This window comes from Rana temporaria, chromosome 6 (genome assembly GCF_905171775.1).
Source record: "Rana temporaria chromosome 6, aRanTem1.1, whole genome shotgun sequence".
Lineage (NCBI taxonomy): Eukaryota > Metazoa > Chordata > Amphibia > Anura > Ranidae > Rana > Rana temporaria.
The window spans coordinates 174,233,077-174,248,199 of NC_053494.1; the positions used below are offsets into that span (position 1 = coordinate 174,233,077).

Consider the following 15,123-nt stretch of genomic DNA (forward strand, 5'->3'; position numbering starts at 1 on the left):
TTTTAGGCTTTCTTTCTTCTATTTTCATCTTGTGATCCAACCAGTGAGTCTGTTGTTTTTCAATAGAACACATTGTACAGCAGATGTAGCAGTTACAGAGATGAGATAAACCATTTAACACTAGCAGGGGTGCTTACAGTGATCAGCTTATATTTATTTATGTAAAACCTTTTTCCAAAAGGAAACTGCTGTGACTGCTTATAAAGTATTAACTGGAGTTTTGCTTCAGTTTGTTAGTGTATTTAAATCTGCTAGTGCATCTAACACTCTCCTCCCCCCAGACTGACAATGCTGCTGTCCAAAGGTGCCCACTGTGCTCCTTCATCCAGAGTGGGGGCACTCTAATACAGGAGGTGTGTTACTGGCCAGATCACCAGGTGAAAACAGAGGGAAAAAAAGCCTAAGAAAAGAAAACTGGTGCAGCCACCACATCTAATGATTGGTAAGCTGCGATATATTACCATTTTGGTTTTGGGTTTAATACCGCTTTAAGCCGAAAAAGTTTTATTTAGTGTAACTGCAATCGCTTTAAGGAAAAAAAAAATGATTTAAGGCTGAACTCCAGAAAGATAAAAGACATATATGAACACAGCTCTGTATTCATTAATGCATTTTAAAAATGTATTTGTTTTAATGCATGCAAGTATCTAAATTTCACTTGAAGGAGAAGCAGCACAAGTAGCCAGTTAGGTGTGCTGCAATGCAAGAAGCATGCTGATAGGAAGAAAGAGTAGAAGAACAGAGAGTTGAGCTCAGCAGGCTGCTGGTTCTTCTTTTACTGTCCAGTCCCAGAGTAGGGTTGGGGAGGGGACCTGTAAGTGAAAGTGACACTGCGGCAGTGAAAGATCAAGTCCCTCCCCTAGCTACACAGGACTGTGCTGTGTGGCAAGGATAGGCAAATCTCATAAATCTCAGGACTGGTTGGACAGAAATACAAATCATTTGAAAGGTAAAACAGCTCTCATATACACTATATTACCAAAAGTATTGGGACGCCTGTCTTTACACACATAAACTTTAATGGCATCCCAGTCTTAGTCTGTGGGGTTCACTATTGAGGTGGCCCACCCTTTGCAGCTATAACAGCTTCAACTCTTCTGGGATTCATCCCAAACGTGTTCAATCAGGTTGAGGTCAGGACTCTGATGCCGCGTACACACGACGTTTTTCGACATGTTTAAAAAATGACGTTTTTCCAACTTCATCATTAATAACGATGTTGCCCACACACCATCGTTTTTGAAAAATGATGAACAAAGCGCGGTGACGTACAACTAGGGTTGCCACCTCATTCCTTTAAAACCGAACACATATGAATTACACAGGTTCTGAGGCTAATTAAGGTGGTAATTGGTGCCTTACCTGCATTTGGTGCCTTACCTGCATTAAATTAGCCTCAGAACCTGTGTAATTCATATGTGTTCGGTTTTAAAGGGATGAGGTGGCAACCCTACGTACAACACGTACGACGGGACTCTAAAGGGGAAGTTCTATTCGCCTTTGGGCTGCTTTTAGCTGATTCCTTGTTAGTAAAAGACGATTCACGCTTTTTTGTCTGTTACAGCGTGATGAATGTGCTTACTCCATTATAAATGGTAGTTTTACCTGAATGAGCGCTCCCATCTCACAACTTGCTTCTGGGCAAAAAACTTTGTTTTTTCCCACACACGATTATTTTTAACAACACGAAAAATGACAAAAAACAACGTTAAAAAATGCAGCATGTTCGAATTTTTTCAGAAGCCGAAAAACGATGTGAAGCCCACACACGATGATTTTAAATGACGTTTTTAAAAACTTCGTTTTTTTTCATGCCGAAAAACGTCCGTGTGTACGCGGCATGAGGTCAGTCAAGTTCCTCTGCACCAAACTCGTTCATCCATGTCTTTATGGACCTTGCTTTGTGCACTGGTGGGCAGTTGGAACAGGAAGGGGCCATCCCTAAACTGTTCCCATAAAGTTGGGAGCATGAAATTGTCCAAAATGTCTTGGTATGCTGACGTCTTCCCTTCACTCGAAGTAAGGGGCCCAACCCAACCCCTGAAAAACAACCCCACACCATAATCCCTCCTCCACAAAATGATTTAGACCAGTGCACAAAGCAAGGTCAATGTAGACATGGATGAGAGAGTTTGGGGTGGAGGTACTTAACTGGCCTTTTACAGAGTCCCGACCTCAACCCGATGGAACACCTTTGGGATGAATTAAAACAAAGACTGCAAGCCAGGCCTTCTCGACAAACATCAGTGCCTGACCTCACAAATGTGCTTCTGGAAGAATGGTCAAACATTCCCATAAACACACTCCTAAACCTTCTGGACAGCCTTCTCAGGAGAGTTGAAGCTTTTATAGCTGCAAAGAGTGGGCCAACTCAATATTGAACCCTACGGACTAAGACTGGATGCCATTAAAGATCATGTGCGTGTAAAGGCAGGTGACCCAATACTTTTGGTAATATCGTGTATATATATATGTATGTAATCTGGGTATTTGGATATTAGAGGTTAGTATAATCAGAATAATGGAAGATGATTACTAGTCGTTTGTTAATGTGATTGTACTGTACATATTCTGTTCTGCTTTATTAAATAAGATGTTACCGGTATTTATTTTAATGGAACTATAATGCTTTCTATGTTGTACTATTACTAATGAGTCTTTATTTTTTTCCTTCCAGACATTTATAGTATTGAATAGAGGGAAGACAATCTTCCGCTTCAGTGCCACGTCTGCCTTGTACATTTTAACTCCCTTTAACCCCATTAGAAAAATATCAATAAAGATTTTGGTACATTCATATCCTTTTCTGGTATAGAGTCTGACAATGGAATGTATAGTTTCAGGGGCAGAATTCTTGTCTACAGAGACCCTGAAAATGATAAGAAGCCAGTGAGTGTTTTATACTTGTATTTGCCTTAAATGGAATATTGGTTTTAAGTTTATTTGTCCCTTTTATTTTTTTTTGTTTGTCAGTAGTGAATCTCTATCTCACTTTAATGAGGCATCCTAGATTATACAACTGATTAAATGGGCACCGCTCTATTATACAAATCTCTGAACATGTCAACTCTTTTTTTACTTTGGAGAGCATCTTTATTCAACCCCTGGCAAAAAAAGTATGGAATCACCACTCTTGGAAAATATTCAGTCAATTGTTTAATTGTGTAAAAATTACACATGCCTCAAAACTCTTTTCATTTAACATTCCAGCCTTTTGGCTTTAAAGCGGAGCTCCGCCCTAAAGTGGAACCCTCCCCCCTCCTCCCCCCCTCCGGTGTCACATTTGACACCTTATAGGGGGGTGCAGATACCTGTCTAAAGACAGGTATGTGCACCCAGTTCCGGCCACACAGTCTCGGGCAGACTGCGAGCATGATGTCACCTCCCGTCCCCGTCCCCCCGTTGTGTTCTGGGAACACTCGGCTCCCAGTACACAGCGGAAGCCAATCGGCAGGCGTAGCGCGACTCGCGCATGCGCCGTAGGGAACCGGGCAGTGAAGTCGGAGCGCTTCACTTCCTGGTTCCCTCACCGAGGATGGCGGGCAGCAGAGTGACGAGCGATCGCTCGTCCTCTGCTGCGGACGGCGCTGGACTCCAGGACAGGTAAGTGTCCTAATATTAAAAGTCAGCAGCTGCAGTATTTGTAGTTGCTGGCTTTTAATATTTATTTTTTTCAGCGGATCTCCGCTTTAAGAAACACTTAAAAAAAGAAAGAAAACTGCTTTTGCAGATCAAGCAAAAAATATGGAATCACTCAATTTTGAGGAAAATATAATGGAATCACCATGTACTTTTCAGTTCTAAAGCAAACTTCTGCATTAGACTACATCCTGTAAAATGATGTCATCATCACCAAACATCCTTTCAATTGAAGAAAAGTATCTAAAATCTCGATATAAACTTGTGCATTTATTGAAGATTTAAAGTGGAGTTCCACCCATAAATATAACATTACATCAGTAGTTTTAAAAAAATGTCATTAGTCCTTTAAGAAAAAAAAATATTTTTTTTAGATGCCTTTAAAGTGTTGTTGCTAGGCAGAATAGTTAATCTTCCCACTTCCTGCACCCAGGTGCTTAAGCTTCCTAACCTACATCGCACAGACTCCTGGGAATGTAGTGGGTGTAACTTTTCAGGAGTCTGTGCACTCCCCAGTCTCGAAGAATCATGTGACTTGGACAGTACATGTGCTGAAACCTGATCTGAAACCTATTACACTGCTTGTGCAGCACTGAGCATGTGCGAGATCTGCAAGGCTGAAATCCAGGAAGTCATACAGTCTGGCTTCATGATGCCCACACTTAAGATGGCCCCAGTCAATTTCTATTTTATAAAGTGTCTAAATGCTGTAACAACCTAACAAAACGGACCTTAGTTTACAGACTAACTTTACTAGAATACATTAAGCTTGTGTATTACAGGGGTATTTATATATAAAAAGTGAAATTGTGGCCGGAACTCCGCTTTAATGACTGGCATCTCCCCCGTACCTTTAGCTTACATGCAACCCCATATCATCAAGGATTGTGGAAATTTGCATGTTTTCTTCAGGAAGTCGTCTTCCTACATTTTATTGGAACGGAACCAAACTAAAGTTCCAGCATCATCACCCTGACCAAAGCAGAAAAAGACCTCAGATCTCATATTTAAGCCCTTTAAGAGCTATGGGCAGAAGTTTTGACGTCGTTTCCGCCCTGCTATGATATGGAGATGAGTGGGGGCCTTCTTGCCTCATCTCCATACCCAGCCACAGGAAGGACTTGATCGCCTCCAATAACGGTGATCTAACGGCAAATCCGCCGCAGAGACCACCATTATCGGAAACCGGACTACCGGCTGAAGACAAGGATACCTGGGTTATGGCAGCTAGCTGCTGCCATAACAGAGATATCCCTCTTCAAACAGCTGACGTATATAGTCGTGCGGCGGTCCAGAAGTGGTTAATACCGCCCACCGCACATATACCGGACATATACTATGGCAGGGCGGCTCTATTGTGCGAAACAACGTACCTGTACGTTGTTTCGTGTAATAGATACTGTGGGACTTGATGTCTGCTGGCCACTCTTGATCGCTGCACAGCGAGGCAGAACAGGGATCTGCCTATGTAAGGCTGGGTTCACACTACGGTTTTCCCGTCCGTCAGCCGCATACGATTTATATGAAAAAACGTATGCGGCTGAAACGGACGGGAACGTATGGAACCGCACACATGTGCGTTTTCCATTGACATTAATGTTAAAGGAAAACGTATGCGGTTGCCATACTGTTTTAAAAACGACCGCAAAACCGTGGTTGAACACGGTTTTGGGTACGTTTAAAAAACGTTTTGCCAGCAAATCGTACGCACCCGGATGCATCCGAGTGCATACGATTTGCAATGCATTCTCTATCTATACGTTTTCCCGTCCGGGCCCGTACGTTTTCAATACTGAAATCGTATGCGGCTGACGGACGGGAAAACCGTAGTGTGAACCCAGCCTAAACAAGGCCGATCTCCATTCTGACAGGGGACAACATGGAGACATGCTGTTCCTAGTGATGATGAATGGCGATCTCTGTGTTGTCTAAGTGAGCCCAGCCAGGGAACACGGTTAATCCCCTTCCCTGCCAGTTTCATTTTTATATTGATCAGTGCATTTTTTTAGCACTGATCACTGTAATATTGTCACTGGTCCCCAAAAAGTGTCATTTGGGAGTCATTAAAAAATCATAAAAAAAAAGTCCATAAATCTATCCCTTATTTTGTAGACACGGTAACTTTTACGATTACTGTGTTTTTCTTTTACCAAAAATATGTAGCAGAATAAACGGATGAATACATTTGTTTTGTTTTATATTTTTTGTTTGAATATGTATTATAGCAGAAAGTAAAAAAAAAAATTTTTCAAAATTTTAATCAAATACCACCAAAAGAAAGCTCTATTTGTGGGAAAAATGGACATTAATTTTGGGTACAACGTCGCACGACCAGGCAATTGTTAGTTAAAGCAATGCAGTGCCGTATCGCAAAAAATGGCCTGGTCATTAAGGGCGTAAATCCTTCCAGGGCTGAAGTGATTAAATCTTCAATAATAGGAACGTTTATATTGATATTTTCTTATTCCAATGTTTGGTGATGATGATAACATAAATGATAACATTTTTCAGGATGTAATCTGATGCAGATGTTTTTTTTAGAACTGCAAAGTACATGGTGATTCCATAATATTTTCCTCTGCTTGATCTGCAAAAACAGTTGCAACTGACTACAGTTTTGTTTCTTTTTGAATTCTTTTAACTGTTTCTTAAAGCCAGAAGGTTGGAATGCTAAATGAAAATTGTTTAGAGGCATGTCCGTTACAGGAGAATGCTCGCAATCCAAAGTACTTGCATATCAAAGCGAGTTTCCCCATTGAAGTCATGGGATAACGAAAATAATTTGTTCTGCATTGACTTCAATGGCATGCAATACCGCATGCGGCCAAAGAGGCGGGTGGTGCTGGAGAGCCTCGGAAAGTCCCGAAAAGGCCCGAGGACATCTCGGCTGACCCCGGCAAACCTCGGAAAGACTTTGTTCCAGAGATTTGCAGAGGTCAGCCATGCTGTCCTCAGGCCTTTCTGTGCATTTCCGAATGGCACAGATCGGCTGTGATCGGCGATGTTCGGCTCTGCTCCGGCGCCCCCCCCACCTCAGGCCAAACGCGGGACTGCACACCACTTTGGCCTGAATGGTGCTCGGTTTGCGAGAAAACACTCACAAACCGAGTTACGATTTGTAAAAATACAGTGCTCGTATTGCGAAATGCTTGTTAACCGCGTTACTCGCAATCCAAGGTTCCACTGTATTATTTTTTTTTTACACAATTAAACAATTGAATGAACATTTTCCAAGAGTGGTGATTCCATACATTTTGCCAGGGGTTGAATAAAGATGCTCTCCAAACTGAAAAAGAGTTGACATGTTTGGAGATTTCTATAATAGAGCGGTGCCCATTTTATCAGTTTACTGCTCCTCTGCAGCCTTTGGTTTACTGGGTTCACATACCGCTAGTCTAGATCAGGGGTATACACACCTTCAAAACAAAGGGGCAGTTAAATGCCCTTCAAACTTTAAGGGGCCCGGACTGTAGCCAGTGGAGCGTTCAGAAAAAAAGTGGCGGAGAGCTGAAGTTACACTCTGCAGAGCTCAGTGAGGAAAGTTCTGAGAGCTGATTGGAAGGTAGCGACACCACCCGCCCCCTCTTTAAGTCAGCACGCAAGAACTCAGCTGAGGCTGTCAATCAGCTCCCTTGTGTCTTGTAACTTGCTGCACATTTTCACTGGCGAGTTGTACACTTGCAGAACACTTGAAGTACAAGTTTGTTTTGTGAAGGGGAATCAGGTGTTTTTTTTTAAATCGAAGCAGTACTTACCGTTTTAGAGATAGATCTTCTCCGCCGCTTCCGGGTATGGGCTGCGGGACCGGGCATTCCTATTTGATTGACAGGCTTCCGATGGTCGCATACAGCGCATCACGATTTTCCGAAACTAGCCGAACGTCGGTGCGCAGGCGCCGTATAAAGCCGCACGACGCTCGGCTTCTTTCGGCTACTCGTGACGCGATGTATGCGACCGTCGGAAGCCTGACAGAAGCCTGTCAATCAAATAGGAATGCCCAGTCCCGAAGACCATACCCGCAAGCGGCGGAGAAGATCTATCTCTAAAACGGTAAGTACTGCTTCGATTTAAAAAAAAAACACCCGATTCCCCTTCACAAAATGAGCCTCAATCTAATGTTAAAAATTGTTTTTCGGGTGAACTCCCGCTTTAACTGATTAATTGATTAATCAAAACAATAATCGGCCAACTAGTCGATTATGAAAATAATCGTTAGTTGCAGCCCTAGATGCCATTAAAGTTTATGTAAAGGCAGTTGTCCCAATACTTTTGACAATATAGTGTGTATATCTATAGATCTATATCTATAGATATAGATCTATAGATATATCTATAGATATACACAAATATATATACACAAATGTTTTGCCTTTCATTCCTATTCTAAATTGAATGGGTTGTTTTACAAGGTGAGGGATATATACTTTAAAGGAGTTGTAAATGAAATTTTGTTTTCACCTTAATGCAATCTATGCATTAAGGTGAAAAAACATCTGGTGTTGCCGGCTCCCCCGAGCCCCCCGTTTTACTTACCTGACCCGTCAAAAGTCCCGCGCGGTCCCGATATCCTCTTCGCCGTTCAGCCTGGCCGCTGATTGGCTAGAGCGGATAGATTGCGAGCAGCGCAGCCATTGGCTGGCGCTGCTGTCAATCACATCCAGTGACGTGGCGCGCCGAGGGGCGGGGCCGAATGATACAGTGAGCGAATATGGCAAAAATTTTTTTTTCCTTTAGTGACCCTTTAATGACAGGTTTGTTATTGTTTTATCAAAGTAGAGAAAAATAACAATTAAGATATTTATTTCATCTGTTGAGAACCTCTCTTTCTCCTTTAGTGACCTAGCACAGGTCAGTGAGTGGTCTGGCTGCTCTAATAATTCGGAGCTCAGCAAGGTATTTTCCTTGTTTACATGCTCTACATAAAACCGCATTGCTAATAATAGGACCTAGAAATACATAGGAGTGCTGAGTGCACTTACCACCATAAATTAGATCCATGATTAGATTTTGAATGGCGCCTGTATGACAAAAGATGGCATCATATGGAGCCATTATATATCCATCCATTGTCAGGTGGGAGCTTCTAGGAAATAATATAGCGGTAATGTTGTTATTTTTATATTTAGTTTGTACATTACAGGGGAGATCTAATTGTTCTGTCTATCCAATTTAAACATTGAAAGTCCGTAACTTACAGTTAGTTGTGTTGAGATGTCGATAACCCCAATCTTATTAAAGCGAGGGTTCACCCTAAAACAACAATAGAACGTTACATCCAGCATACTGCTGACATCTACAGTATGCTGGATTTTTTTTTGTACCGCTGTACTTACGGTCTTATGGTATTTTTCACGGGGCTTCCGGGTTCTCGCTCCCCCGGGGAGTGGCTGTTCCTTAGATGAGTCCACCCCCCCCCCCCCCACAGTAAGAACACACCCAGGGACATACTTAACCCCTTCCCCGCCCCCTAGTGTTAACCCCTTCACTGCCAGTGGCATTTTTATAGTAATCCAATGCATTTTTATAGCACTGATCGCTATAAAAATGCCAATGATCCCAAAAATGTGTCAAAAGTGTCCGAAGTGTCCGCCATAATGTCGCAGTACCGAAAAAAAATCGCTGATCGCCGCCATTACTAGTAAAAAAAAATATTAATAAAAATGCCATAAAAATACCCCCTATTTTGTAAACGCTATAACTTTTGCGCAAACCAATCGATAAACGCTTATTGCGGATTTTTTTTACCAAAAATAGGTGGAAGAATACGTATCGGCCTAAACTGAGGAAAAAAAAATGTATATATGTTTTTGGGGGATATTTATTATACCAAAAAGTAAAATATATTGCATTTTTTTCAAAATTGTCGCTCTATTTTTGTTTATAGCGCAAAAAATAAAAACCGCAGAGGTGATCAAATACCACCAAAAGAAAGCTCTATTTGTGGGGGAAAAAAGACGTCAATTTTGTTTGGGAGCCATGTCGCACGACCGCGCAATTGTCTGTTAAAGCGACGCAGTGCCGAATCGCAAAAGCTGGCCTGGGCCTTTAGCTGCATTTTGGTCCGGGGCTTAAGTGGTTAACTAGTGATGCACCGGGAGCTGCGGTGGCTCAACGCGATTGGCACTGCGCTGACAAGCCATTCACCTCTGCAGCTAGGGGTTCGGATCCCGGTCTCGGCTACATGTGAATTGAGTTTGGTGGTCTCAGCCCGGCTCCCGGTGGGTGTGCTATGTGAGGTAAGCCTGCTCTTAGTACGCCCACCCCCCCCCCCCCACAAAAACCACCACACATACACACGCACTCGAAATTGGGTTAACATGCACGCACTTTGACCACGCAGTCTCTAAAAAGAGAGGCGAAGGACTAACGGGGCTGGTTGAGCGGGCAAATCCTCTCACTCCCTTATAGGGAGTCCCTCTGCCCCGTTGGGCTTCAAAGCGGAGCAGGTAGGGCGGCTATGTGGGAGGACCCCCTCACACACCCGCCATTGCCACCCGGGGCATAGAGAAAGGTGGCAGATTGCCTCTGGGGAGGCCTGCCTACTCCCAACTCCTGCAGTCCGGCTCCTCTCTCAAATACACGCACAAAATACACTTTTAAAAAAAAAAATAGTGATGCACCAAAATTTTGGCTGCCGAAAATTATCAGCCAAAAATAGGGTTTTCAGCTTGTGCTGAAAGAAAAAAAAGTGCCTATAATGGCTGCTGAAAATGCCTGTGAATATGTCGGGATTTTACCTTGCTTATGGTGTGTTTTTCATAGGTCATGTGACTCAAAAAATGCATCAAAAACAAAACAAGGGTGCATTTTTGATACGTTCTTGCTGCGTTTTCAATGCATTTCAGTGGGGAGGTGCGTTTTTGGTGTGGTTTGAAAAAATATGCACCAAAAATACAGCAAGCAAGATTTTTAATGCCACTTCAATAGGTGCTAATAATGTCCGACAATAAATTCATTTTAAAATTCAAATATAATACAATTATTTATAAAAAAATAAAAAAAAATTAAAAGCCATCAACTATGGTTTCGGCAAAGTGCATCCGGAATTTTCATTTTTCAATTTTGGCACCAAAGCGTTTATTTTGGTGCACCACTGGATAAACCTTTACGTTAAAAGGGCAACCTTCATAATAATGACCCCTAAATCTCCATAGAATGTGGGAAAGGTATTTATAATAATGACGGTAATACCGAATGAATAATAACTGTAATTAAAGAGAGATACATTATGAATTATTATTAAATATTAATGGCAGTATTGCTGTGACAGTTAATGAAGGTCAGTATTAAAGAGGAAGCCGCTATATAAGCAACCTAATTCATATGCTAAAATAAAGTCTACAGCATCCAGTGTTCTATTTTTACACTTTTTGCTTGTGCTGCGGTTTGATATCTCCCGTAGCTACACAGCATAATAAGGAGGAAAATATATATTAAATTACAGCAGACTCTGGTGAATTCAGGCAAATGTGATATGCCTCACCGTACCCAAGATTGACAGATCCGCCCATAAAATATCACCTATTAGAAGCAGTTTGCCTTGTAATATTCTCTTTCAGTAGGTAACAGCAAACAACTCTCTACCTGCACGCCGATCTTCTAACTCTGCCATCTGCACTTTATAATAAGTCTTTCTATTTGCATAAAACATTTTTTCCAAGGTCAACAAATAATTCCGCATGCAAATGTACCGTATCTCCTTCCTGTGTTAGGCCAAGGGAACATGATATACATATACAAAATGATCTGATGCAGCCATTAGAATGTAAATCACGTGCAAGTCAAGATACCGTCTAACATCCGTTTTTGTTTTTGTTTTTTTAACCACTTCAGCCCCGGACCATTTCGCTGGTCAAAGACCAGGCCACTTTTTGCGATTTGGCACTGCGTCGCTTTAACTGACAATTGCGCGGTCTTGCGACGTGGCTCCCAAACAAAATTGACGTCCTTTTTCCCCCACAAATAGAGCTTTCTTTTGGTGGTATTTGATCACCTCTGCGGTTTTGATTTTTTGCGCTATAAACAAAAATAGTGCGACAATTTTTAAAAAAAAAACAATATTTTTTACTTTTTGCTATAATAAATATCCCCCAAAAATATATATCCATTTTTTTTTTCCACAGTTTAATCCGATACATATTCTTCTATATATTTTTGGTAAAAAAAATATCACAATGAGCGTTTATTGATTGGTTTGTGCAAAAGTTGTAGGGGCAGATCCACATAGATTTAGATGGCCGCAGCGTATCAGAGATACGCTACGCCGCCGTACCTTACCTGGCGTTCTTTCGAATCCTCAAAGATTTCGCGCCGTACGTTACGGCGGCGTAGTGTATTTCTGGCGGCAGCATTCAAATCGGCGATTAGGGGGCGGGTTTCATTTAAATGAAGCGCGCACCCGCGCCGAATAAACTGCGCATGCGTCGTCCCGAAATTTCCTGCCGTGCATTGCGCTAAATGACGTCACTAGGACGTAATTTTTTTAACTTAGACGTGAGTTACGTCCATCCCAATTCACGGACGACTTACGCAAAAAAAAAAAAAAAAATTTCGACGCGGGAACGATGGGCATACTTAACATGGCAAGTCTAACTATGCGTCGCAAAATACCAGCTTTAACTATACGCCAGAAAAAGCCGACTAGACACGATGTAAGAGAATGCGACGGCCGCGCGTACGTTCGTGGATCGACGTAAAAAGCTAATTTGCATACCCGACGCGGAAAACGACGAGAACTCCACCCAGCGGACGCCGAAGTATTGCATCTACGATCCGAAGGCGTACGAAGCCGTACGCCTGTCGGATCGAACCCAGATGCCGTTGTATCTTGGTTTGAGGATTCAAACTAAAGATACGACGCAGGAAATTTAAAATTACGACGGCGTATAAGTAGATACGCCGGCGTAATCCTTTTGTGGATCTACCCCTCAGCTTCTACAAAAGAGGGGACTGTTTTATGGGATTTCTAATAATATTTTTTTTTACTAGATATGGAGGCGTTCAGCGATTTTTATCGTGACTGCTACATTGTGGCGGACACATCGGACACTTTTGACACCATTTTGGGACCGTGTAATTTTTACAGCGATCAGTGCTATAAAAATGCACTGATTACTGTAACAATGACACTGGCAGTGAAGGGGTTAACCTGTAGGGGGCGCTGAAGGGGTTAAGTGTGACCTAGGGAGTGCTTGTAACTGTTAGGGGGCGTGGCTTGGCGTGACACGTCACTGATCGCTGTTCCTGGTGACAGGGAACAGACGATTACTAAGGCCTCGTACACACAACAGAGTTTCTCGGCAAAAGCCAGCAAGAAACTTGCTGGGAGATATTTTTTTGCAGAGGAAACCGGTCGTGTGTACATTTTCGTCGAGGAAACTGTCGAGAAACTCGACGAGCCAAAAATAAAGCATGTTCTCTATTTCCTTGACGGGAATGGAGAATATTGGCTTGTCGAGTTTCTCGACGGCTTCACAAGGAACTCGACGAGCAAAACGATGTGTTTCGCCCGTCGAGTTTCTAGGTCGTGTGTACGAGGGCTCACAGTGTCACTAGGAAGAAGGGGGAGATGTTTGTTTACACTTACCTCTCCCCGTTCTTCTACTCTGTGACCCGATCACGGGACATTGTAATTTATGGTGTCAGGGTGGGGGAGAAAACTGGTGCACTCAGAATCTGGGGCAGCTGTGCATGAAAGCCAATTAGATTCTACTTTCAGCTTGTTCAGTTAAGCTATTGGTTATAAAACCTGAAAGCAGACTGGTTTCTATGCAGAATTTCAGCAGATTTTAAATGTTTTAGTAGATAACCCCCGGTGTGACCCCCGGTGTGACAGAGAGATGGACCATTGCAGAGAATCAATTTCAGGTACTGCTTGCTTGAAGAGGAAAAGGGGGTCGGAGGACAAGGTTAATAAAAAATCTTAGTAAAGTTCTCATAGCCAAAAATATGCATTTATCCCTTGGAGGGAGGGGGAGGGGGTGGCCTACTTCTAGGGTAGTTTTTGAATTTTCCTGCTTTGTCGCTTTGATAAATTACACTTCTGTGTTTTGTGTTAGTTGCTATTTTTTTTTATAATACAGTAACTAAGGTTGCAAAGGATAAAACTCCAGAAAGGTCAATGTGTATGACTTTGTTTTGTTGATCCTGGAAATGGTAAAAGAGAACCTTTAGTATGAAAGCTGCCAATTCATTTCTACGGTGAGGGGAAAAGGCCTTCCTTAACCCAACAATTGCCATCAAGTTAGTTATCTGAATCATGGCCATCCCACTGATGAATACTATTTATCATCAGCTGTTGTGTTTTATGTTTTTTTTGTTTTTTTATGATTTGTCTTTATGTATTTTTTTTTATATTGTTACGTTTTTGTACATACTGTTAGCTTAAGCATACAGGGTGGACCATTTATATGGATACACCCGGGTGGGCCATTTATATGGATACACCGGGGTGGGCCATTTAGATGGATACACCCGGGTGGGCCATTTAGATGGATACACCCGGGTGGGCCATTTAGATGGATACACCCGGGTGGGCCATTTAGATGGATACACCCGGGTGGGCCATTTAGATGGATACACCCGGGTGGGCCATTTAGATGGATCCACCCGGGTGGGCCATTTAGATGGATACACCCCGGTGGACCATTTAGATGGATACACCCCGGTGGGCCATTTAGATGGATACACCTTAATAAAATAAGAATGGTTGGTGATATTAACTTCCTGTTTGTGGCACATTAGTATATGTAAGGGGGGAAAACTTTTCAAGATGGGTGATGACCATGGCGGCAACCATTCCCATTTTATTAAGGTGTATCCATATAAATGGCCCACCCGGGTGGATCCATATAAATGGCCCACCCTGTATAATTAAGTGTATGGCCTTGTACTCACGGCAGGACATGTCCGATGAAAACGGTCTGCAGACCGTTTCCATCGGACATGTCTGGCCGGGGACTGCCCGGGGACTTCTGTTCGATGGCTATACACACCATCGAACAGAAGTCCGCGCGTAAACAATACGCGGGGCGTGTCCGCAGTGTCGACACGTCGATGACGCGGTGTCGCCGCGACAATGACGCGGCGACGTGGGCGGCCCGCCTTTAAAATGCTTCAACGCATGCGTCGAAGTCATTCGACGCATGCGAGGGATGGCGGGCGGCAGGACATGTACGGTAGGTCTGTACAGACGACCGTACATGTCTGGGCGGACAGGTTTCCAGCGGACTGTTTTAAAGAAAGTCCAGGAAACAGTTGTCCGCTGGAAACCTGTCCGATCCGCCCGAAAATGGTCCGCTCGGGCCAACACACGGCCAAACATGTCTGCTGAAACTGGTCTGCGGACCAGTTTCAGCAGACATGTTTGGTCGTGAGTACGGGGCCTTAGTATTGACTTTTTTTTTTGTATAAAGTAAAGAAAGATTACTGTCAGGTTTTTATTTCTGTCTGTGTTTCTGTTGGGTAGAATCAAATATATTAAAG

At 42.8% G+C, this 15,123-nt stretch overlaps 1 protein-coding gene across 4 annotated transcripts in view; it reads left to right on the forward strand.

Moving 5' to 3' along the window:
- LOC120944061 (sodium channel protein type 2 subunit alpha-like) overlaps window positions 1–15,123 on the forward strand; it is a 199,012-nt gene that overhangs the window by 60,983 nt on the left and 122,906 nt on the right. For all 4 annotated transcript variants that reach the window (XM_040357836.1, XM_040357838.1, XM_040357835.1 and 1 more), the window contains exon 3: window positions 2,678–2,796. In XM_040357836.1, coding sequence (XP_040213770.1) covers window positions 2,678–2,796 — 119 coding nt within the window. The remainder of the gene's footprint in view (window positions 1–2,677; window positions 2,797–15,123) is intronic.